Source organism: Papaver somniferum, chromosome 7 (genome assembly GCF_003573695.1).
Source record: "Papaver somniferum cultivar HN1 chromosome 7, ASM357369v1, whole genome shotgun sequence".
Lineage (NCBI taxonomy): Eukaryota > Viridiplantae > Streptophyta > Magnoliopsida > Ranunculales > Papaveraceae > Papaver > Papaver somniferum.
Window position 1 is genome coordinate 20067397 of NC_039364.1, and position 27390 is coordinate 20094786.

The window sequence follows — 27390 nt, forward strand, 5'->3', positions numbered from 1 at the left end:
AATCAAGTGGCAGACTTACTTGCTAAGTATGCTAGAATCAATAATTGTACTAGGAAATGGAGTTCTATACTCCCAGTGTCTGTCATGTCTAGGTTAGAGTTTGAGAAAGAGTCTTACAATGCTTAACTTCGTTGATGCTTTGAGCTTCAATGAATATCAATTAATTTTCTTTCAAAAAAAAAGACACTAAAACTTATCTTAAGAATGAGTTTCCTTTAAATGTTCTTTCTCATGATATTGAAGAAGGAAAAATTTTTATCCTCTACCACTGCTTCTTTACCATAAGACTGTGTGATTCTCTTCAGTGATGCATCTTTTGACAAGGAAACTAATATGTCTGGAATTGGTTTAATTTTAACAGATACCTCAGGTAGGTACATTTGATGCAAGCTCAAGGCAGGGTCAGTAAGGAATGCAAAAGAAGCTGAAAGTCTGACTATTCTTGAGGCTGTACAATGGGCAAGAGAGAAAAGTTTGCAACAAGTTTGCTTTATTAGTGATGCTAGCTAAAGTAGTAATTGAGTGTCTGAACTCATCTTCTAACCAGTTATACTGGTATAATAAGTCAGTCATAGATGACTACAAAATTTTAGTTTCTGATTTCCAATATGCACAATTTTCTTTTTTAAAACGAAATCATATTATTCTAGCTGATCAAGCAGCCAAGTTTAGTAAGAGGTCTAGAACCTCAGGGGAATTGTGGGGAAATGTCCCAAGTTTCCTTAACCTTTTAATGTAATAGCTTTCTCAGTAATAAAAAAAAATTCTTAGAAAAAAAAAAACGCTTTTTGGGTTGGTTTTCTTCATCCATCAAGAACATGAAGAGTCGGTGGATATTAAGTACCCATACAACCAATTTTGAAAATTACACTACATAATCGGTTTATGTTCACATTGATATCAACTTATTGTAACTTCAAAAAACATACAATTTTTATTTTTTGAAATTTGCTTTTACTCAGAATCGGTTTATATGAACCATCACATCCACCGATTATAATGTTGAAAAATATTAAACATAATTTAAATCCATACTTCATATACATATTCAAATTAAGAAGAGCATGATTTCATACTCATTTTCAAATCGAGTATGAATGATACACTATTTGAGGATGGGTATGAAGTCATACTCATTATCCGTTCGAGTATAAATCATGCTCATTTTCAGTTTTGGTATAAAATCCAAGGATGAAATAATTATCTGAAAAATACTAGAACCCCCTACTATATGGGTTCAACCATATACAAGCCCCACAAAATGGATCTTACACCCTCAACTCCACACTTTCCGTTTTTGATATTTCTAGGCCCAGAATTTTTTTTTTTTGGGCCTGGTTTTCAATTTTCCCGGATTGCTGACGTCATCAGGATTTTTAATAAAAGTAAAAATACCGAAATTAACCTTCCCTATTTATAGACGTTTTATACCTACCAGAAACTGAAAACCAAATCAGATTCAGCTCTTTCTTCTCTCCGCTCTCGTTCAGAAACAGAATTGGAGATTTTTCTTCAGACGAATTCGTGAATTTTGATAGTTTCATACTGATTTTCGTTAATTTGATAGGAAGAAAACGAGAAGAAGAACAACATAAACGAGAAGAAGAAGAAAACGAATTTTCTCTCAATTCGTTGAGGTGTATTCGTCTGTTTTTCAGATCTGACGAGATAGTGAAGCTGCATTGATGAACAACAAATAGGTTTGTTCGTTTTTAGCTTTTCTGTTGCTTGATTCACTAGTTTTCTCATCGATTTTTTGAATCTCGATCTTCTACTGATTACGATTTTTGTTCTGTTTCGAATTTGTTGAGTCTGAGAAGAGGAAGAAGACAGTTGGGAATACATAAATCAAAATAGGTACGAATTGTGATTTCGATTTAGTTTTCAAATTCAATTGATTTTGATTTTACCGTTTCGATCTATTTTTGTCACTTTTGATACTTACACATGTTTTTGTTGATGCTTACACATGTTTGTTTGATACTGAGAAGAGGAACAAAATAAACATTGTTTCAGAAGAAAGAAAACAACAAATCTAGGTAAGAATTTTATGTTGTTTTTGATTTCAGATCTGTTTTCAATTTTTTTTTTGAATTATTTTGTTGTTCTTTCATGTGCGATCTGTTAATTTGTTGTTTTACTTTTTGTTGATACTGAGAGAAGTATGAAGAAACAATTTTGTTTCAAAAAAACAACTTCAAATTGATTTGTATACATGCTGTTTTTTTTGTTACAGTATGTGTAACTTGAGGTTACACATATATATCATGTTGTATTTTAAGCATGCTTAAAGAAGATGCAGATGTTTTTTAGTTGCAGCATGTGTAAATTTATTTTACACATATATATCCTCTTTGTATTTTTAAGCATGTGTGAGGAAGATGCAGATGTTTTTTTAGTTACAACATGTGTAATTTTAGTTTACACATATATATCCTGTTGTATTTTAAGAATGTGTAAGTTGAAGTTACATATATATGTCCTGTAACATGTTTTATTTGTAAACAATTGTATCATCTGTATCTTTTACTTATATTTAGCTTGCCGCATAGAATATACTTCTCACGAGGGGGCAACGCCCCCGAGTGAATTGCGTTCGTTTTCAAATTTTGATATTCTTATTGTGTATTTGATATTTTCAGGTTGTCATGGCTGTTGTTAGTTGCGCTGCTGTTAGTTGCATTGCTGTTGTTCGCTACTTTTCTGATTTCATTACCCTGCGTGTTAATACTGATATCAAACTTGATGAGTTTAAGGAACAAGTTTGCAAGGAATGGAAGCAGTATACTCCACTTGGTATTACTTTCTTCTTTCGAGAAAGTGGGAAAGATTTTCCGCTTGACTGTGATTTTTCTTTGCAAGCTCTTATATCTATCACAAATAGTAAACAGAAGACCAGTGTTGATATTTTCTTGCAAAATGTTCCTCGTGTGGCCTCTTCCTCTAGCTCTAGGGCAGATTCTTCTATTTCTAATGGGTCTAGTAGTACGTCTTCGTCCACAAACAATCTTACTGTTGCAATGTATTTGGAAGATAAAAGTAAGCCAGCGAAACCTTTGTTATCGGATGGTTGGCCCAAGGTTCTTGGTGATATTGGCCATGTGTTTGTTGAAGGAGTTAAGCAAGTCAGGGTTGCTTTTACCAAGTATCGTCTTCGCACTGGTTTCCAAATGATTGTAACTCACAATGAGCGTTCTAGGTTCACGGCTAAGTGTGCAGATGAAAAATGCGGCTGGAAATTCCATGCAGCTTCTATCGATGAAAGGAACGAAATGTTTCAGGTAGGTTTTCCGTGTTCTGTCATCTAATGCTTAGCATATGTTATGTTTTGTTACAGTATGTGTAACTTTGGTTTACACATGATGTTTTTGGCACCATATTGTGTTTTGGTTGAATTGTTTATATTTTGTATGAATCTCTTCAGGTCAGGTCTTATAACCCTGAGCACATTTGTGGTGCTGGTGGACGCAACTTGAACCAAACTTACTCCACCAGCTTCTCGTCTAGTTTGATTGAGGAAGAAGTTCGCAAAAATCCTCACAAGAAGCCCAAGCAAATTGCTGCTGATTTCCAGACCAACTATGGGATCAACATGGAGTACTACCAGGCATATAATGCTAGGGAAAAGGTTTATGATACGATTTATGGCGACGATGTCAAGTCCTACTCGCACTTGGTATGGTATATTGATGCTATAAGGGAAACCAACCCTGGTAGTGTGATAAAGTTTGAACGTGAAAATAAACAGTTCCAGCGGATTTTCATCGCATTTGCTGCATGCATCAAAGGGTACCGGTTTTGTCGTCCAATGGTATACTTGGATACTACTTTCCTTACTGGTACATTCAAAGGTTGCTTGATGGCAGCTACTGAGATCAATGGTGGTAAAGGTATGTTTTTTCTATGTGTTTTTTTTTTATGAACAACTTCAGTTGACAAATAACTAACAGTTACACATGTGTAACTCTCAGTTACACATTACTTTACTCAGTGTGTAACTAAGAAAACAGCATCTGTAACCTTAAGTTACATATTTGTTTTAGCATGTGTAACCTTAAGTTACATATTTGTTTTAGCATGTGTGAAACTTATTATTCTTTCGATTCTGCACAATTTTTTTTGTAAGATTTTTCCCCCTTGCTTTTGCACTAGTCGATTCTGAGACGATCGACAACTGGGAGTGGTTTTTAAGGAATTTGAAAGAAGTTGTTGGTGATGGGAGGCCAATCACCTTCCTTTCGGATCGCCATGAAGGACTCTTGCAAGGTGTTCCACTTGTTTATCCAGATGGGTTCCACAGCTTCTGCTACTATCATTTGACGAAGAATATACCCATCACTGCAACAGATCCTAGGTACTCACTTGTGATGGACCATTTCCGAGAGGCGACATACGCACTCTCACCTGAAAACCATGCGAAAGCCATACAGAAGATTAGAGATTTGAACTGCGATTGGGTGGCTGATTACATCGAGAAGATTAGAGATTACACCTGAAGCATATGCGAATGCCTATTTCAAAGTTAGTCGGTATGGACGAACATCTAGTACTCTAGCAGAATCAGTCAATAGCTGGGTTCTGGTTCACAAGAAGATGCCTGCATCTGCTCTTCTTGATCAGGTTAATTGAGTGTGTGTGTCTGTTTTTTTTTGTTGTCTTTTTATTTCATGTTTTGTCACTTTATGCATTGATGAGTTTTTTTTCTCCTTTTCAGATTAGGAGGAAAAATAATGTGTTTGATGGCGGAGCGTCGTGAAATTGGTGCTAATATGATGACTCCATTAACCCCTGAGTATGAAGAAAAGCTTGTGGCTCTTCAAGATGAAGGTTTGGCTTGGGAAGTATTGGTTTCCTACCGTGTTTGAAGTTATTAGTGAAAGGTCTCACATGGTGGACCTCGAACACGAGACTTGCACCTGTCAAAGGTTTGGTTTCTTATGCTTTTTTCTTCTCTTTGTATGTTCTTTTTTTTAAGAATGTGTATATCCACTTTACATTAGATATATGCATGTGTTAATAATAGTTACAAATTTATTTTGCAAGTGTAACTTAAAGATACACATCCTGTACATGCACCTGTAGCTAGCTAATTTTGAGTGTTTTATGATTTGTATGTGCAACTAACTGATTTTTGATTTGTTTTTTGTTTTCTTCCAGGTGGCGCGTATATGGTTTTCCTTGTGCTCATGCTCTTGCAGCCATACGCAAGATTAAACGTGAGGCTATTGATTTCACCGTATTTTACAAGCGACTATTTTAGGAAGACTTATATGCATGCCATCCAGCCGATTCCCAACTACAACAGGCCTGTTGAATATCATCCAGACGACACCGTCAACCCACCTACCGTGAAGAAGCAACCAGGTAGACCACCAGGGAAAAGGATTATAAGTAAACACGAGAAGAAGGTGAAGAGGAAAGTTCATTGCAGCAACTGCAAGGAAACAGGTCACAACAAGGCAGGTTGCAGGAATCCTCGGAAGTTCACACCCCACTAGCTTGAGCCTAACAAAATTCATTTCTGCAACTAATGATTTGATTGTTATTTATCTTTGATTATTTGTTTTTTTAGTTTTCTTCATGTTGGTTTTCATGGACCAAACGTTTTTATTTTTCTTCAACGTTGATTATGTGTAAGGATGATTCATTCAGATTTTATATTTTGTCAGTTCACAGTTGAAATGCATTTTATTCTATTTTTGATTTATTGTATACGTCTGATCAGTGGTCAAATGCTTTCTGTAACTTTTGTTTACACTAAAATATATGGATGTGTAACCGGAAGTTACACTGCTGTGAATGCATGTGTAACATTAGCTTACACATGATAAATGCTTGTGTAACTTCAGTTTACACTCAAATATATGGATGTGTAACATTAGCTTACACATGATAAATGTATATGTAAACTCAGGTTACACTTTCTGCATCAAATTAAGATGTGTAGTTACTTAACCTGTTGCATACTTTCTGAAACCTGTACACACAGCAGTAGTAGTTCTAACAAGATAAAAGTTTTTAATTCAAAGAATTTCAACCCAAAAATATTTTGCAAAACTAAGAACTGCTAAAATCTACTAACTGACGAAATTTAAAAGTTTCTAACAACATATTTTCCAAGTCTAACATCTGTTTGTGGCTAACAACATATTTGCGAGTATAGAATTTTTTATAATCCTAATGACTGCTTTACACATCTCTAGATGGATCCGAAAGAATCTTGTATAGCATGCTTCCTCTCATGCGGTTCAGCTTGTCAGTCCACCATAGCATCATAGTTGAGGTTAATTTTTTGTCAAGTGGTTTATTCTTCATCCTGATCTTCATGTAATTGCATACACATGGAAGACAGTCAGGAATTGTACCTTGTGGGGGCGCATTGAGATTCTTGGCATTTTCATTCATCCCAAGAGCAAAAGGACAGCGGAGTCTCAGTTCTATAGTAATTGCAAATGCATATTTCTTGGCTTGAAGAAGGTGTTCACCCTTGAGTTCCTTAACGTTTGACGAGTTCATGTAGGACCAAGGATTAGAGCTCCTCAAGTCATACTCCAGCAGTTTGTAGTGTGTGTTGTTGTTGCACATTGGGGCGAAAAGTCTGACTGCATCGTTCTTGTACTTGACATACTCCTTCGCAAGCTTCGGAATCCAAAATTTCTTGAATTCTTCGTAATCCTTCAAGTAAGAGATCTGCAAAAACCATTTGGAATGTCAAACTCACATTTTTAATCAAAAGTTACAAATGAACAAGTGATTATGTAAACAGAAGTTACACATAGGGCCTTGGGTTTTACACTTCTTTGTAATGCAGAGACATTATAAATGCAATAAGATTTTAAATATATCGAAGTACTTACGTATGCTTTTGGCGACAGGAATATCGCCTTGTCATACTTGCTGTTAGAGTTCATCTTCGTCCTCAATCTGCTAATGTAGAAGTCGATGAATTCTGACTCCAAGAAGGATTCTTTCTTTGTAAGCTGTATCATTAGTTTCCAGATATATCAAACAGCTTGCTACCATCTTCTTTGCGTTCCATCCAAGTAATGTCTCTGCATTACAAAGAAGTAAACTATTATCAATCAAGATAACAGAATCAAGTAGTAAAATACAACAATCAATAACAGAATCAAGCCTACTTGGAGTCAAGCTACTTACGTTTTCGTATGAGTATTGAAATATTCAAGCACTTTATTCTTTTTCTCGCCTTCCAGCCTTTCGATAACTTCTGAACCTTTCACATCGTTTCTCATTGTTCCATCATCTTCTTCAGCAACCTCAGCCATTCTATCTTCTTCTACTTCTGGAACTGCGGCCATTTCTTCTTCATTAGCTGTCTTCTTAATCCTCTTTGAATTTCTTTGATATTGTTTCAGATCTTGTGTTGGGATTTTTCTATTCCTCAGCACACGTTGTTGTATGAATGATGGTTGCCTTTCTCTTATTGCATTTGCAGCTTCCTTCAGTAACTCTCCTGCAGGTTTTGGAGTTTTTTCTAATCCAAGGCTAAAAACGTTTTCCTGCGTTGTAGCTGCGCAAACAAATATAGGCAGAATCTCAGTAAAATTAGCACATGTATGTAACTTAAAGTTACACAAGCCAAAATAATAATGTACTGTATGTAACCTCAAGCTACACATGCCTTTTACAATGTGTAACTTGAAGTTACACTTCCATTACAAACAAAACACACTGTATGTAACCTCAAGCTACACATGCCTTTTACAATGTGTAACTTGAAGTTACACTTCCATTACAAACAAAACATAGAACGGAAGAGTGGTTACCAGTTGAGGTAGGTTCTGCATTCTCCGTCACTGCGGGTCCATGTTCAGTTTTGTTAATGTTGCTGACGATCTCATCTATCATTTCACTCACTTCAACATTCGTCATATCATCGGGGTTAGCTCCTAGTTGCACCAACCTGTAGGTCTGAGCATTGTCAGGCTGTGTTTGCGGTGTTGTAGCAGTTATCACCATGGAGTCCTCAAACTGTGTTGAAGCAGAACTGTCATCAAAAGTTCCAGGAGTTGGCTGAGTTGGAGCAGTCATAACCAAACCGTCACCAACAGTTGCAGGTGTATCCTCATTGACTTTTGCAGTAACATCATCACCTACGGCTTTTGCAGCTACATCATCACCTGCCCCATCCACAACTCCACCATCTGCAGCTTTCTTCTGTGCCTCATCCGTAACAGGTGTCTCTTCAACATCTTTCTTCTGCTCCTCATCAACATTATTTGTAGGAGTGGGCTTTTGCTTTGCGACAGGCCTTTTCTTTGGTGGAGTCTTGCAAGTTGTCACACTCTTCATACTCGAACTATATGTCCTGAGTGGTCTTTTGTGCCCCTCTGCAGCAGTTTGAGCTTGCAGAATTGTTGGCGTATTTCCAGCTGCAAGGCTCATACATGGAACTGCACAAGTATTGAAACGAGAATTAGGATGATGATGATGATGTTAAATTTTTTTAATAAAATTTCAAGAAGAATATATCATGTGTAATCGACTGGCTTGGATAACTAATATGTGTAACTTCATGTTACACATGAATATGGCATGGATACCTAGTGTAACATGGAGTTACACATGCATCTAACTAGTGTAACCAGAAGTTACACATGCATGTGGCATGTGTAACTAGGGATTACACATCCATATGATCAGTTTACTCAACATTTATTAAGTCTAATCAAGTTAAACAAGCAAGTTAAAAATGAACAAGTAAAATATGAAATTAAAAAGGTTCAAAGACCTTAGTGTCAACTAATTGGGTACCTCTATCAAGTTAAAGAAGCATATTAAAAATGAACAACTACTTACATTCTTCATGGAAGGAAGTTTCCGCGTCATCTTTCTCTTTCTCTTGCTCAGTACTTCCATCTCCTTGTTGCTCTGTCTCAACTAATTGTAACTCTTCTTCTTCATGCTCAGTAGCTCCATGCTCAGTACCTCCATGTACATCATCTTCATGTTGCATAAACTCTTCCTGGGTCACTTTGTAAGGATCAATACCCATTGCTTGCATAATTTGGCAACTAAATTTGTGAACCTTGAATTCCGCTGTTCCTGAAAGGTCCCCTTCTGATATCCCTTCTCTTGCAATTGCATACACTGCTTTAAGCATTGCTTGCTTTTCTTGCAGTTGCTCTTTCAGATGGCTATTCTCAATAGTTTGCGCTTTCAGCCAACTTTGCAGGTCGTCCTTGCTGGGTACCACGGTTGATATACCCAGCTGCTTCTCAAGCTGTGAAAACTCAGCCACAAAGCTAGGAGTTGGCTGCAATTAACAGATGGAGAGGTTAAAAAGATATTGCAAAAAACAGTTGAACATTCTAAATATACATTTTTCGGTTGTATGTGTAACTTAAAGTTACATAAGCACATTTTATATGTGTAACCTATAGTTACATAAGCACATTAGATATATCTAATGTAAAGTGGATATGTGTAACTAAAGGTTACACATATCTAATGTAAAGTGGATATACATATAAAATGTGTAACCTATAGTTACATAAGCACAGGATATATATACAAACAGGATATATATGTTACATAACCTATAGTTGCATTCACTTGTGTTATCTTTTGCATGTGTAACTATAAATTACACAAGCACATTTAAATGTGTAACTTATAGCTACACATGACAATTTTGATTACATCAAAGTTTTATCTAAATTACATTACCATAAATTTACAAAACCTAAACCAACTGACATATAACACTTACCGAAAACTGTGTCATGTCTGTTTTCCAAATGTAATCAGAAATCTGGTATATATCCCATCTCCCAACCCTCGGGATATCTTCCTCGTGGTTCTCAACTTTCGGGATTAATCCTGCTGGCGTGTGTTCAGCAAACAATAACTGCAACATATAAATTTTAATTAGTCGATTGAACAAAAATATCCATCACGTAACACTAAAACTGCTGGAATAGAAATTACACACAAGCTTTTTACCAGTAGGTATTGCACACAAGCCTTCACATTTGACAAACAACTAAGATTAGTATGAATCTCTTCAAACAAGTGCTCGTGTATTAAATCAGGCCACGACACCTTGAGCACCGTATCATAAGTTTCAACGATACTAAGATATTTCGCGTTCACTCCATTGGCATTTTTGTCGCCAAAAAACAATACACAGCAAAGATAAAGACCTATCAGGCAAACTAGATCCTTTTCATCAACTTTCTTTTCTTTTCCCACTTTTTCTCCTTTTTGCCATAAGTTGTTTTATCTTCTCTAAAATGTTTGTCTTAGTCACCGTCGTCTGATGCTTTGTAGATTTGATATCGGTGAAGTATTTGCTGTATAAAACATTGTCAGTCAAATCACTAGGACAATAGTACTTTAACAGCTTCTGACCCTTTCTGCTTCCAATCCTCTGCATGCAAAATATACCAGCCAGCTTTGCCGGTGTAGACTCTATAATCTTATCATCAGCAAACTTGAATGAACATGGTGTCTCACAATCCATGTCAAAGCAGTTCAAGAGCTTCAAGACGCCGTGTTTGTTGGTAGTTATCTGTCTTGTTGTAGTTGGTACAGTTGTATCATAGTCATCGTAATACATCATTACGAGTTCTCCGTAAGCAGCTCTCCTAAGATATCTATGAGCCCTATCAGTCAGTCCTATAGGCTTTATCACCTTTACTAAATCCTTTACTGCATTCAACGACTGCCTTAGGTTTCCTGTACACATCACACACAAAAATAGCATGAGTCAGTATGTTGTGTACTTATCAAATACACTCGTTTTTAACTACAAAATGAAAATCATGTTACAAACTATGTGTATTTGCCAAGTACACAAACTGAATCATTCTATTCTGTGTTGTGTAACCTTAACTTACATGCATATGAAGGTTTAAAGGGGTCATTTTTTTATGTCCAACTATAATTTACAAACACAATACAGTCATAGGTTATATTTTTGCATGTGTAACTTTTAGTTATCTAGGCAATTGCCAAATCAGTTATGTTATTATGCATGTGTAACTTGTAGTTACACAGTCAATTGGCAAGTCAGTGATTAGATTTTCAATGTGTATCTTACAGTTACACAGCCACTTTGCAAGTCATTGGTAACATCTTGAATGTGTAACTCACAGTTAAGATGTGTAACTACAAGTTACACAGCCACTTCTGCAAGGCTCATTTGTATGTGTAACTACAAGTTACACACTCAATATACAAACCACAACATAGTGGTGAGATTTTGAATGTGTAACTTAAAGTTACACAGGCCCTTGTTTGCGTAGTTATACATTCAAAAGCATCACTTACATTAGAAACTTTTAAATTTCTTCAGTTAGTAGATTTTAACTACAAGTTACACACTCAATCCTAGACATTCTACAAGGTGTAACTTTAACTTACACATGCATATTAATGAGTAACTTTAATTTACACAACCAATTTTCTATGTGTAACTACAAGTTACACATCCTAAACACAACCAATTTTTTATGTGCAACTACTAGTTACACATCCCTAGGCAAGTCAGTGGTGACAGGCTCACTTGGTATGTGTAACTATAAGTTACACAATCAATATACAAACCACAACACAGTCAGTGGTTACATTTTGAGTGTGTAACTTATAGTTACACATGTCCTTGTCTGTGTAATTACATATTCACAAGCATTATATGAGAAATAAACATGAGACCATGACAACAATAGTTTTCACAACTTAGTACCTGTAATTGTATCATCTTTTCTAGGGGGATTCATTTTTCCTTTCACCATTTTTATTCCAAAAGAAATTTGATTCTGAATCTGCAGTTGATGTAGTAATAAAATCAAGTTAGTTGATTGCAATTCAACTTAGAGTTTCTAGGGTTTTCAAACAGTAACATCTCAGAAATGAAATCCACTAAATCATTCAGTTATATCACATCCATGACTTACCTTTGTTTCTATTTAATCATTTATTTCATGGATTTTATGCACAAACGATTGTTCTCCTTCTCCTTCTCCGATCTGTAAAAGGAATTATCAGTCAGAATGAGTTATGTTTGTTGTAATCTCATTACAAACCCTAGTTCAGAAATTTTCGACCCACGAATCAGTAACAACAGGAATCAAAACTAACAGCTTCAAATCAAAACTTACCTAGTGATTAATCGTCGGAGTATTTCATCAACAGGAATCAGTAACAACGGCGATTTAGGTTTTGAATCTGAAACTGAATCTGAAACTGTTTCTTTTGATTTTTTTTGGTTTTTGAATCTGAAACTTTTTCGATCTGTTTCTCTGATTTAGGGGTTAGCAAATGATGAATAGTTTTTGATCTCGATCTTTGTTTTGGAACAGATTTCAGGAAGATTTCTTGATTTTTTTGGGTTTTTTTCTAGATTTCTTTCTGTTTCAGGTGAGTGAGATTTGTTTTCTCTCTCCTTGGAAATGAAATAATGGCGTCTGAACGAGAGAAAGGTAGGTGACGCGTCTTATATACTTGAGGCTAATTTAGTTTTTTCGCTTTTATTAAATTTATTTTTTAATTCAGGGCCTACTAATAAAACTCTTTTATCTAGGGGCCTCATATTATGGGTTATCCATGGGTTGGGCCTGAGCCTAATTTCCCCAATAATTATACACATGGTCATTCTCAATTCGGGTCTAAAATTGCTTTCAGTAGTACTCATTTTCCGTTTGAGCATTACCGGAATCAGTTTATGTTAGTGCCCACATCGACCGGTTCTAGGTTGTTGTAAAGACCCTCAAGTTCGTCAACGCTATTAGACTGGTCAAGAGTCAATCAAGAGACGATTTATCCGCTAATAACTCAATTAGTTTAACACGAACGTTAATTAATATGAATTACTCTAACAAGATGTAGTTGAGAAACTAGTATCATCGAATAGGTCTCGAAAAGTTATGCGAAATGGACTACTCGAAAATGTCATTCGGACTCCGGACGAAGAATATACGAGACTCGGAAGAAAGAAGCAAAAATCAGTTAACTTCCGTAGACCGTCGCTGTTGACCTATGATCTTGACCGTTGACTGCACTTATGAAACAGACTGGACCTTTACCTAAGAAAAGGTTAGCCTTTAGTAGTATTTTAGGGTCAGAATAGTAAATCCTAATGTGGGTGTAAAGGGAGTGTTAACTTACATTTAATTTGAATTGAAAATAATAATGGGAAGTTTTATCATCTTCTTTAGTTAGCTGTAGGTGCTGGGTTTTTAAGAAAGTTAGTGTGAATCATAACTCATAAGGTGGTTACTATAAGAATATATAAGTGGGTTGGGGCCGATGTTGTGGGTACAGTTTAGGATAGAGATATTAAGAGGAATTTGTTAGAGAAAGAAGAACTTTATGATGATAAAGATTATTGTGAAACTAGATGAACTACTAGGATTGGGGTAATGAAACTATTAGAAATTTTTGTAGAGAAAGAGACTGAAGGAAAGTAGAAAGAAGAGGGCCGATATTATTCATTAGAGGTGATGGGATGAAATACAAACTAATGGTGTTTTTGGTGAAAAGTTGAAGATGGATGATGGAGAGTTAATAAACCAATCAAGGTAATCATATTAATTGATTCGTATGTGTTATTTATGCTTTGGGTAGATCTTAGATGTTAATTATAATTAAAATCTTCCATGAAATGATAGCTTTGACGTTTATTTATTTGCATGAAAATCATAATTTTAAGTGCTTAGTATTTTGTTAGCTGGCCAATATCTAGGGACGAGTTTATCTATCTTAAAGGAACAACTAGGTGTAGATCTATGAACAAGACTTGTAGTACTCCGGGTTGGATTTCTTTTGATATAAAGTTTTTTCAATTCCGTGGAGCAACGAGTGAGATATAGCTGTTAGAAAACTAGTCAACGTAGCAAATACCATGTGTATTCAGTCGCGAGGGTTGATTTGTATGAGCTTAGAATGATAGGTTAGAATCTGGTATAAGAAATATCCAGTACGCGAGTTTTGTAGAGAGTGATCCTGTGTTTCTTATGAACCATATTTTGTTTAGTTTGGATTAGAAATGAGTGTTTTAGAGACCATAAAAGTTGGACCCATATGCTATTTCCAGAGTTAGAAATATTTCTGAAAATAAACTTTCTTTATGAAAATCATTAGAGGTGTCTACCAACTGTTTGTGAGAATGACCGACTTGACTCAGTGGGTTAGAGAGTATGATGAATCAGATATGTGACTTAGTCAAGACAGACCAAGTGGGTTAGTGGGCCAGATTATTGAGCCATGTCAGTTCAAGCACTTGATCTTGGGCTTAGGGTTACAAACCTTGTTTTGTGTTTTTGGACCACTTCTGCTGTGAATTAGCTTCCAGTTCCTTCTGCAAAGTTGTAGGCTTTTTCGAGGGTTTTCTGTTGACACCCAATTTGACCCCATTTGGATAAGTAGGTATTAATTTATGCCTAAATTACATATTACCAGGTTGTAGAACTATTGATAGAAATAGAACCGTTAGTCATTTGACTTAGCCTATAACTAGAAACTTGTATGAAATTGTGTTATGAGCCATTTCGGCTAGATTCTTAGACTTCTTGTGTGATTAACAGTTACTCTATTAACAACGATCGATTCAAAGGACGAACCACTGGATCGTGGATCTCAAGGTAGGTGTGGCTTGTCATCAAAAGAGGTGGGAATACTTTCAACTCTTTTGAAACCATTGTTTGTTTCTTTTACAAAAGTTTATGTTTAACAAACTCATGCATTGTCTGTTCGCGCTTTTCATGTATTGTTTAATTTGTGTTATGATTGTTCTGTTGATTCTTTGAATCTTTCCATGAATTGGAAAGGACCTGTAATGTTTTGTTGTCAATATGAATTGTTGTGGGAAATGAGAATTTCCACGTGTGGTATATAGGATACGCTCCTTCGTATTTATATCTATTTATTTTCATCTTTTATGCTTATTAGGTGTGGAACAACCCGACATCACTAATATATATTGTTTGAAGAAGGAGTTTATCCATATAAATTGTTTGTGCATTTTCAGTGACTTAGTCACTTTGATGTTTGGGAAAACATGAATTGTTTTCCAAATCTTGCTCATGATTTCTTTAAAGTTAAATGTTATTCCTGCTGGGCAGCCCTTTTAGGGATGATGTGCTCACCCATTCCCAGTTTCAGTTTCAGAGACAGATCAGAGTTGCGCAGCGAAAGCTTCGGGGAGTTGAGTGTATTTGTTAGATTACTTCTGCTATGTTTATTATGTTGTATATTTTATCCGTAACAAAATGACTATTGTCTATTTATCATTTGAGAGGACTTCTTGTATATGTATATGCTTTAGAGCGGGTTAGTTTTGGGTTATGTTTACCATCGCATTTCTTAATTGAATGCTTAAATATATGATTTAGATTCTTAGTGCCTCTATATTTAGTTAATCTCTTGGATTAGTCAGCTGCTAGCTTAGGGGGGCGCTACAGTTGTGTTCTTTAACAACGAAGAACAAAAACCAGAATCAGTTTATGTGAGCGACCTGTCAACCGATTCTGGTTTGTGTTCTTCAACCATGAAGACACTAATAGAAATTGGTCGACATGTATATGATCATCGATCGATTATGATGGAATCAGTCAATGTAGACATGGGCATCAAGCAATTCTGGTTAAACACAAAAAATCTGGATATATAAATCTTGAAAGGTTAAATCAATCAAAAACTTAATTAAGTGAAACGAATTAATAAAATTACATCACCATATTGCTGCACTCGACGATTTTTAGTTTAAGAAAAAAAAATCAGACGAGAAGTTACGGTTTGATTGTTGAGAGAGAGAAGATTTTAGTGAAGTGTTAGTTGAATAGATTTGATTGTTAGAATTTTAGAATTAGGTTAGAATGGTGAAGGTACCTTAGTACTTTTGCCATTTCTAGACACCCCTTATCCTTCTCTATTGAGTAGATGAAGAAATCCATAAGTCTCAAATAAAAATCATATGCCTGAAACTAGGAAGGAAAGAAAACAAAAGACCCAATCATGAGTAGAAGATAATATGTTAGAGCAATGCTCGGTCGAACTCGCAAGCGTTGCTATCTCAAGCTTGTTTTTAAAGTTTAGTTTCCAAAACTATAAGCCATGATTTCTAGTTTACTTATAGCTAAGTCTCGGATTATGATAGAAAGTGTAGTTGAGCTTTAGACTTCACGACGTTCTTCTATTGAAGACGAAAAACTACTTAGGGGATCTTGTGGAACTTCATCAACAAAAGGTATGTGGAGACTTGAACTCATCTAACACTCAAAAGTTTATCTACTCTATCTCCTATTTGAGACAAAAGTCGTATAGCTATCTAAACTTCATTATGCACATTTGATATTTCCAGTTGAGTTTAACTCGCTTACATATTTCTCGAAATATGTGTTGGTAAGATTTCACTTTAACCAAGTTGATCTTATATTCTTGACGAAAGTCAAAAGATGATCATGTGAAAATCGCCTGGTAACATCTTATCTGATTTGTGTGAGACAGTCATTTGGTGTGGACTCAGAATGTTTCGTATTGATCATTCGGTCACTTGAAAATTGCTTTGAAGCTAATAATTTGTGTGAGACAGTTATTCACGTCTTCTAAGAATGTTTTAATGATTGAAATGTGAGTTTAGAACATTTAACCATGATTGGATATAGTAAAGTATGCGTACTTGTATGCTAACTGTTGCAAGTTATTCCAAGTCCGGGAACCATAGTATGCATACCCGTACGTTTACTGGTTGGTTAGTTGAAAGTCCGGGAACTTAATATGCATACCCGTATACGTACCTGCGTAATTTCATGTCCGGGAATTCAACCGAGTTTGGCGGTGTATGACAGTATGCGCACCCGTTCGCATACTGGCGAACCCAGATCAAGTACGACTACTTAGGTGTGTGTACGCGTTTGCATACTTGAGTGGGTTATGTTCTAAAATCCGTTTGTTCATGAACTAATACATTTGTAAATTAAGGATTGAAATCTTTTGCAAACCGTGGCTATAATGTTCATGAATTGATTCGGGTGAATCAAAATCGATTTTGCTTCAACTGTGTCTTGTATACTTCTATGAGAATATAAACAATTGAACAATTATACAACTAGTTTCATTTGATTCATTTGAACTAGTTATGATTGTGATGAACAAGGTTGATATGGAAGTGCTCATATGACTAACTTCGGTTAACTATTGTTGAGCCAACAAGGTGTACACGTTTAGATACGGTTACCCATATCAAAATAAAGTCACTTTTCATTTGTGTTTAACAAGCTAAGTTAAATCTGACGGTTGAAAGATATTATCTTGAGTCTAATCAGGTTTTCATCTAACGGTGAATATTGAATTCTTTGTTAACAATGTAGCATTAATTGCAAACCCTGATTTGAAGACTATATAAAGGAGAACTCTAGCAACTGGGAAACCTAATCCCCACACCTCATGTGTGATACTAGTTGCGACTAGAGTCGGTTCTCCTTTAACCTAGGTTTTTCCTAAAACCATTACAGGTTAATGACTTAAAGACTTCATTGGGATTGTGAAGCCATACCCAACTATCTTCTATGTAGTTGCGTGTTCTAATCTTTCTTTATTCTATCGAGTAATATATTCTCTAAGATTTGCCCGAGATTTAATCTCCGATAGGCAAGATAAAAAGTAGTCACAAACATCTTCGTCTCATCATTTGTAATTCCACAATATTTTGTTTATATACCATATGATTAAGATTATTATGAGGTGATTGATATTACTAGGCTGTTCTTCGGGAATATAAGTCTGGTGTATCAATTGGTTCCTGTTCACATTGATTTATCAAAAGACGGAACAAAACTCATATGGATTTATATGGGAGACAGATTTATCTATTCAATAGACTTTTCTGTGTGATACAAATTTGTTTATCAAGTCTTCGACTTTGGGTCGTATCAACTCTTAGTTGTGGGTGAAATCATCTAAGAGAATCAAGTGCGTAGAGTCCTTCTGGAATTCAGTGGCGTAAGGAACGCGACTGTACCTTGATCAGTGTGAGATTGGTTAGGGCTCAACTACATTCCAGTCCGAAGTTAACTTGGAGTAGGCCAGTGTCTGTAGAGGCTTAATACAATGTGGTGTTCAAATCTGGACTAGGTCCCAAGGTTTTCCCGCACTCGTTAACAAAACTTCTGGTCTCTGTGCTATTTCTTTTCCGTATTATATTTGTTTATATAATTGAAATATCACAGGTTGTGCATAGTTCAATCAATTAGATAATCCAACCTTTGGTTGTTGATATAAATTGATTGACACTTGAACATTGGTCTTTGGTACCGTTCAAGTTGTTTTTCATAATAATCAGGCACACGGATTCTATCTGTTTGATTTGTTGATTACATTGAGAAACAGAGATACAAATCTTGGATATATTTCCATTGATTGAGTCTGAATGTCTAGTTGATTTTGTTGGAATTATATTGGAGTTTTTCCATAAAGATTGCCTAAACGAAATATTGGGTGTGGTTGTTAGACCCCCGCCTTTTCAATTGGTATCAGAGCAGGCAAATACGTTTAAGACCTTATAAGTATGTGCTTGTAGCAATCTGGTTTTCTGTGGATAAAGATTTATCTCAGTGTTGCGCACACAAATGCCTTCCAAAGTGTTTGATTATGCCAAATTTCTTGGGCTTATCTCAAAGGATAACTCCTTAGCCGATTCTTCCGAATCCCGAGGTAGAAACGAGACAATTAACATTGTGACAGAAGCTGAAATGGAACTCACCAAAACTTTTAAGAACTCTGCTGAGATTATTAATTTTCAAAGTGCTAAAATAAAGTCTCTTGAAGAAAATCAAGCTCAACTCATTGATGAACTTGAAAAGTCTTTTGGTCGAGAAGGGGAACTCTATAGTATCGTTGAATCCTTCTCTAACAATATCGAAAAACCTATTCAAGAAACTACCCTACAGTGTGAAAATATTAGTGTTCTTGAGGATATTGTTAAAGAAGATTCAATTAGACAAAAACGTTTGATCGAGACTCATTCATCAGATCTGAACAACCTTCATGTTGAGAAAGAGAAACTGGTTGCATCCTTCTTCTAGCTCAGGAACAATGCAATTCCGTGAAAAGGGAAAACTCAGTTTTAATGAGAAAATCTTCAGTGCCAGTCGCTAATTCTCAAGTGGAATTATAATTAAGAAATTGTATTTGAGTTAAAATGAAAGACAACCAAGTAAAAATTCTTGGAGATACAATTCATGCATGGTTAGCAAATCATAGGGGTTAAGGAAGTTAGAAGAAAAATTGGGTGATGACAAGTTGTTAATTCTTTTAGACAATATGCATTATCAGGGTGAGGTTGTTGGTCTCAATGCTTTTAAAACCTGGTTATTCTCTTTTGTACCTGATGAAAATAGAGTGTTGGTAACCACTCAATCTTCTCCGTTTCCGGTAACACATGTTGCGTTTGATCCGTACGAATACCAGTTATCGTGCTTGTCGAAGAATGACTGTTGGGACATTGACCAACAACAAGCATTTTTTCTTGCCGGAGCAATACGAACCGAACACACAGAAAATGTAGGGAAAGCGATAGCCAAGAAGTCTAATGGTCTACCTCTTTTCGCAACAGTCTTTGGAAGTCATCTTCGTAATGCCCAAGCGGATGATCACTGGTTGTTGAATCCTTATAGACATTTGTAGGATACTAGTATCATGGTAAAGTCCAGTTATGATGCATTGTTGCCTCACTTGAGGCAATATTTTTCTTATTGTGCATTTTTCCCACCGAATTGGGAGATCAAGAGATAAAATTTGATCCAATTATGGTTGGCAGAGGGCTTCCTTCCCAACAAAGAAGGTCCAAAACGATCACGGAAGGATATAAGTAATTTGTATTTCAATAAGTTATTGCAGAAATCATTTTTTCATGATGTAAAGATAGATGAGTAACATTAAAACGTGCAAGATGCATGATATCTTATATCAACTCGCAACCACTGAATTTAACTGGTAACAAGTAGTGATGTTGGCTATTGATCCAAATTTCGAATTTATCATCCATCTTAGCTAGCCTCGTATATAAGTCACCAGCAAATAATCATTGTCTTCTACTGTAGCTAGCTTATCATGGCGTTGTATTTCAATCATTGATCAAGAGAGGAGTGAGAGAGAGGTTCACCAAAAAACTCACAAAAAAAATAATTAACACATTTTCTTATAAAATTATTATCATATTGCTCTATTTTTATTCAATAGGTAAACCTATTAAATAGGCTTTACAGATATAACTCCAGTAACCTACTAAAAAACTCATAATTTTAGCCACTAATTACCCACTTACCGACTTAGTAAGAATTAACTTCCACTTCTGAAGTAACGTCTACCATTCCTTAAACTTTATATTACATCCCATGTTCTTATACCAAATCAACTAACAAATCTAACAAATTAAATTTCAGATACAAAATCATAATATATACCAGTATCTTCCTTTAATTAAAGTACTTAGTGATCATTATTAGTTTCAACATCACGTCATCCATGATCTTTATCGGCATACCATGTATACATTTTTGAAATATCATCATCATATATACGAACAACATCTTTATTGTTTATAACCAATATCACCATCTCAATAACGATCAATATCCCGCATCATTTTATACCCTGACATATTAGGAAAATCGTATTTTCTTCTTCATTAACTTTTTCTAAAACAAGATTTTAAACATCTTACTAAAAAATAAATATAAATCAAACCAATTTTATAATCGCTCTACATATTTGTACAATGAATCTTTTTCTTGATGACAATCTTCTCTTCTCAACAAAAATTGTCATCAATATTTTATGCATTATAAACTTTTTCTTCGTCAATTTTTTCCCCACTAGATTCCCCCGTTTTACAACCTAACATATTCTCAACAATCTTCTCTTCTCAACTCCTGCCTAGCTTCCACGACAGCGGATATCCGATGATCAGGCTGAATTAGAGTATCGATTGCATTGTGGATTATGGGTTCAGTAACATTAGAATATTTTGCTCGAATTACTGTTTGTTTTTGTATATCAAGACCAGAGTTCACAAGGTTGCAGATATCTATTACTTTAAAACAAATGTTTTCCCCCTCGTAATCACCATCTAGCCATAAAATTAGAAAATCACATTTTCCCGCTAGTTCTCTCAACATATTAAGAACATCAACTTTGTCTTCAAGTTCATATTTACAAGACGGAACATTATACAACTTTACTGGAGCACATGACCACTAGCAATTAAATGTATTACCAAAATCTAAGCCTATCAGATCCTCCGTAACTGACGTGAAAGCCATTTCATGTTGCTTAAACTTAAACTCGAAAATCCTCGAGTTAGATTGAAGTGTGGATTTTGACTATTTAGAGAGATCATGAAGCAAACTTTAGTTTACACTAATAGATTTAGAGTTTCGATGTAGATTTCAATTAGTCTGATAGGCCATGAAACAGATTGATGCAGAATGACGATCAAACAAAATTGGGTATAAATACGATAAATTGTTCATGCCTCAATTTATTCTTACGAATAACACTACTTTGCAATGGATAAGAGAATTATTTACACCTTAAGGTGAACCTGACTGTAAATAAAAATCAAAATAAAGTTTAACAATTAGAAGACTAAAAAAAAAGTCGCCCAATTTAAGTTTTTGGAGTTCCTTACATGATTACTTACTCCTCTTAAACAAACCATAAACTTCTTAAAAATATAAAAACTTATTTTTTAAGATATCTACTACCTTTAGGAAACTTTCCTAACTTATTGAAACTCTTAAGATAAACTTCTAGACTATTTTAAAGGCACCATAGTAAATAAATGCTAATTTTTCTATTAAAATATCACCGATAAAATATAAATAAAAATAAAACGATATATATTAGGCATTGCTGTTCAAAAAGGTGTTGGACCCTAGCTTGTTGCTAGGATACCAACCAAAAGATTTGTATAATTTTATTATTATTAGTTAAATGATATATATTTATCATAAATCTCCCTTCGTCATCTTGCCGGTGCTGGAGAATATTCGTCACCGAATCTTGTTGATAACATATTCTGCACTTCTAACTTGCCAGAGACAAACTTCATAACATAATATGCTGTAAAATCTATGCATAAATAATCAAAAAAATCAACTCTTTACAGTTTCTTTCTCCTGTTACAAAGCTTGACATAAAGCCATCATAAATGGTGCCATATAAATCCGAGGATGTAATACATTTACATATATCGATCAAAAAAAGAAAAGAAAATACATTTACATATCTAGCCATTGCATTTTATATATCTAGTTGTACATACCATAGCAAACCATTTTCATTTTTGATGTTTAGAGGAAAATTCTTTATTGGTATTTCATTTCGATACGGATGCTAAACTACAATGACCAACTGTTTTTTTCTTCTTCTTTCATATATATTGAAGCTTAGTACTCTCTCCGTTTTAGGGATATTTCAACTCTCTTAATTTGGCCTATCTTTAGATAAAAATGAAAAAAAAATGTAAATGTTATTTATCCTGAAATCGAGACAGTGTTAACTAATTTGGGTTGAAGTACAATCTAGTTTGTTTCTAACTTAGATTTGAGAGTCCTAAATAAAAAAATGTTTATGAGTATAAAGCTAAAACGAATTGTGGAACCAAGTGAACTCAATTCGCTTGCTACACCCAAATGGGAATCGGAAATAATAAACCTACCGATTCTAAATCCCAATTGAAATAAACTATAATGGTCCCAAACCCACATATTTTCTCCATATGACCCCAGGGGCTGTCTGAGTCGGGACGGTTCTCGGGAATTATATTCGGTGGGTGTATCATTCCCTAATGGGAATACTAAGACTTAGATAAAGTCAAAGTCAAAATCAATTTGATCTTGCATACTGCTGGGCATGCTGAATATGAAATAAAAAGACGATGTCTTTCAGAAAATAGAATAAACAAAAAAAAAGTGTCCCTTTGTAACCACATAATCTTGAGCATCTAGGATCTAGATAACTAGCTTACCTTACATTTTAGAGTTTTACTATAAGAATAAACATTTGTTTTCAAACTTGCGTTACACTTCTTGGCTGAGTCGAGTCAACCATGTTTACACTCGCACCTCGACGGATGGCCGAATCAATCTCAATTATTAAGGCTGTCAAAAGATATTTACTCTTGATCAATTGCAACTCTTTTACTATCAGCTCCATTTTCATCCGTTCTTTATGTGACTCAACCGAACACATGACGCCAAGTTAACAATTCCTGTCAAAGCTTCACACAGTGAGGCGCTTAATACGCCATTAAGCGAAACTTGGTCATAATAAAGGCTTGTAGGAACAAGTAGTGTTGGATCATGTGAACACAGAAATAACGATGGTATCATCGTGTTCACAAACAATATACGCATTGCATACAAAATCATTGAGGAGAGTGAAATACATGTAAAATGATGTAAGTTCGAAGCCTATCAGACTACGAGCCTTCGAGCTCGTCCTCGTCTGGTCATAGAGGAATAGACCAAACCATACACACGATCATATCATATAACACAACCTATCTAAGCAGGATATATAAAACATAAGGTAAAGTGTTGAATGTAAATGACACAATGATTTACGTGGTTCAGCACTAAGGCCTACGTCCACGACGATAGTTGTTTCACTATGCATTTGGGGGTTACAAAGATAGTCGAATGACTTTGGAGTGAATAACGAAGCTATGAAAGAGATAAAACTACTACTTACTATTCCTATTTCTCCCTCACTTTTGCCTATCGGATGCCCCGTAACAGACATGAAAGCCATTTCATGTTGTTTATACTTAGACTCGAAAATCCTCAAGTTAGATTGAAGTGTAGATTTTGACTATTTAGAGAGTTCATGAAGCAAATTTTAGTTTACATTGATATATTTAGAGTTTCGATGTAGATTTCAATTAGTCAGATAGGCCATGAAACATATTGATGCAGAATCATGATCAAACAAAATTGGGTAGAAATAAGATACATTGTTCATGCCTCAAGTTATTCTTACGAATAACGACTATGAACTAATTATCTAGACTTCACAATGGATAAGATAATTCTTTATACCTTAAAGTGAACCTGACTTTAAATAAAAATCCAAATAAAGTTTAACAATAAGAAGACTAAAAAAGAAGTCGTCCACTTTAAGTTTTCGGAGTTCCTTACATGATTACTCCTCTTAAGCAAACCATAAACTTCTCAAAAATATAAAACTTATTTCGCAAGATATCTACTACCTTTAGGAATCTTTCCTAACTTATTGAAACTCTTAAAATAAACTTCTAGACTATTTTAAAATTATCATAATAAATAAATGCTAATTTTCCATTAAAATATCACCGGTTAAATATAAATAATAATAAAATGATATTTATTTATCATAAATCTCCATATGTTATCTTGTCGGTGCTGGAGAAGATTCGTCATCGAATCTTGTCGATAACATGTTTTGCACGTCTAACTCGCTGGTGACAATCTTCATAACACAAGATGCTTCAAAATCTATGCATAAATAATCGAAAATTAATTATGTACATTTTCTTTCTCTTGTTACTATGCTTGACACAAAGCCTCAAAAATGGTGCCATATAAATCCAAGGTTGTAATACATTTACATTTTTTTTCTTTTCGAAGAGAAGGTTATATTAAAAAGAAAGAAGAAAACCGAGGATCAATCCAAGGTTAATACAACGAAATCTACATACACATTAGAGTATCCCAATTACTCCAAATTAAGATAAGATCAACATACTTAAAAGTATCGTTGTCACAAGACCATAAGACTACCAATTGCTTAACCAAATCAATATTCTCTTGCACACTCTTGTGACGACCTCCAAAAACTCTTCCATTCCCCTCCTTCCACAAAATCCAACAAACCGCATAATGTAAGATTTTCAAAATTTCCTCTCCCTTGTAACACATTGATAAAACATGCTTCAAATAGTTGAAGCAAAGTTCTTGGCAATGGCCAGGCTATCCTAAAGGATTTGATGAAATTATTCCAAATCTCAAAAGAGTACTCACAATGAAATGAACATGTGATTTGTTGACTCCCTTTCGTCAATGCACAAAACACACTGCTCGCTATCAATGTTTACACCCCGATGACGCAACATATCCCTGGTAGGTAATGAATCATGAAAAAGTAGCCCAAATGATAAAACTCACCTTGTTTGGAATATTTCCTTTCCAAAGAAACTGATCAAAGTTTCACTCTTCAAGGTTGGATGAAAGTGTTTCATAACATCTTGAAGTATTGAAATTATCCATAATCTCCATTTTGTCGTACGCTTCTACGATCTCAGGGACCTGATTTAAATCACGCCTTATTAAATTTCATTCTAGTTGTTCATTCAAATTTAATGGTCTCTTGAAATCACAAACCCAATCTCCATTTGCTATCATATCAAAAATTGTTGCGTCCTTAGCCTTCACCGCCTTGAAAACAACTGGGAATAAGTCTTGCAATTTTCTCCTGTCTAGCCAACGATCCTTCCAAAAGTGAATGCCTTTACCATTCTTACCATGAAGGTTTCCATATTCCGGATCATCATCCCTATATTAGTACGGTTCTTCCACGAACTCCTGCCTTGTACTAATTATCCACATCAGGGATTAATAATTCACTGTTATGAACAAATTTTTCATTTACTAGCTTTCTCCAAAGGCTTGTATTGGACTTCGAGAATCTCCAAATCCACTTTACTAACAATGATTGATTTAATTATCCTCAATTTTTCACACCTAAACCCCCATTCACCTTAGGAACACAAAGCTTCTTTCAAGAAATCCACACCAATTTCTTTCTACCTTCCACCAAACCCCACAAAAAGTTACTGTTAGATTACTGCTCGGTCGAACTCGCATGCGTTTCTATCTCAAGCATGATTATCAATGTTAGTGATCAAAACTATAAGTCTTGATTTCTAGTCTACTTATAGCTAAGTCTCGGACTAGGCTAGAAAGTGTAATTGATCTCAAGACTCCATGGAGATCATCATACAAAGACGAAGAACTACTCGAGGAACTGGTGGAACTTCATCGGTAAAAGGTATGTGGAGACTTGAACTTATCTATCACTCAAAAGTCTATCTACTCTATCTCCTATCTTGAGACAAAAGTCGTATTGCTATATAGACTATGATTATACACATTTGCTATTTCAAACCGAGTTTATCTCGCTTATCTATTTTCTCGGAATATGTGTTGTTAAGCTTTTGCTTTGGCCAAGTTCATCTTTACTAGTGACAAAAGTCATATTAGTTTCAATTACTTGAAAATGGCTTTGACGAAAAATGGCTTGTGAATAACAACTATATAACGTCCTATAAGAATGTTTTAATGATTCAAATGAGAGTTTAGAATATATAACCTTGGAAGGATATAAACATTGTATGGTAACACATATGTGTGTAAGTCCTTATTCCTTGAACCAAAGTATGCGTACTTTGCTGCTCAAGAAAACCGGAAGTAAAGTCCGTGTACCAGTACACGCACTGTCGGAAGTTCACATCCCGTGAATTTCTGCTGGAGTTTGTGAACTGAAAACAAACTTATTCCGGGTACTTAAGTCCGCGTACCAGTATGCGTACTTAAGTTGGTTATTTTCTAAAAACGATTATTCGTGAACTTAAACTTATATAAACTAAATGCATAATTGCAAACCGTGGCTATAAAGTTCATGAATCTATTCGAGTGAATCAAATCGTTTTTGCTTCGATTGTGTCTTGTATACTTATATAGGATCTAAGCAATTGAACAACTCTCTAACTAGTTCATTTGAGTCATTTGAACTAGTTGTGGTAAAGAAGAATATGGTTGATATGAAAGTGCTCATATGGCTAACCATTTGGTTAACTACTGCTGAACCAACTAAGTGTACATGTTTGGGTACGGTTACACAAACCTAAGTAAACGTGCATTTCATGTGTGTGTAACAAGCTAAGTTTCAATCTAACAATTGAAAGATATTAGCTTGAATCTTATCAGGTTTTCATCTGCCGGTGAATATTGAATGCTTTGTTACTAAGCTAACATTGATTGCAAACCCTGATTTGAAAGTCTATATAAAGGAGAACTCTAGCAACTGAAAAACCTAATCCCCACACCTCATGTTGATACTAGTTGTATAATCTTGATTCGATTCTCCTTTAACCTTATCACGAAACTTTCTAGGTTAACGACTTAGAGACTTCATTGGTATTGTGAAGCCAAACCCAACTATTTTCTCTGTAGTTGGGTGTTCTGATCTTGCTGTTTTCAATCGTACTAAGTACAATGGTAAGATTGGCTTGAGATTGATTTCTCCAATAGGCAAGATTAAAACAAGTCACAAACATCTTCGTCTCATCGTTTGTGATTCCGCAATATCTTTTTTCGCTAGTCGACT

At 35.1% G+C, this 27390-nt stretch overlaps 1 protein-coding gene across 1 annotated transcript; it reads right to left on the reverse strand.

Annotated features, from left to right (window-relative positions):
* Positions 1-6988: 6988 nt before the first annotated feature.
* On the reverse strand, positions 6989-11785 carry LOC113294300. Its single transcript, XM_026542696.1, has 6 exons — positions 11711-11785; positions 9734-9871; positions 8821-9277; positions 7788-8414; positions 7435-7531; positions 6989-7052 (listed from the first exon to the last, which is right to left on the reverse strand). Exons 1-6 carry the CDS (start codon positions 11723-11725, stop codon positions 6989-6991), a joined length of 1398 nt encoding a protein of 465 aa, XP_026398481.1. The 5' UTR covers positions 11726-11785.
* Positions 11786-27390: the final 15605 nt, after the last annotated feature.

Excerpts from the sequence above, each read along its gene's own strand:
- LOC113294300 (XM_026542696.1), bottom strand. Across the intron at positions 9,278-9,733 it reads CAGACATGACACAGTTTTCG|CCAACTCCTAGCTTTGTGGC; the intron begins GTAAGTGTTATA and ends TGTTAATTGCAG. Across the intron at positions 8,415-8,820 it reads AACTTCCTTCCATGAAGAAT|TTCCATGTATGAGCCTTGCA; the intron begins GTAAGTAGTTGT and ends ATACTTGTGCAG.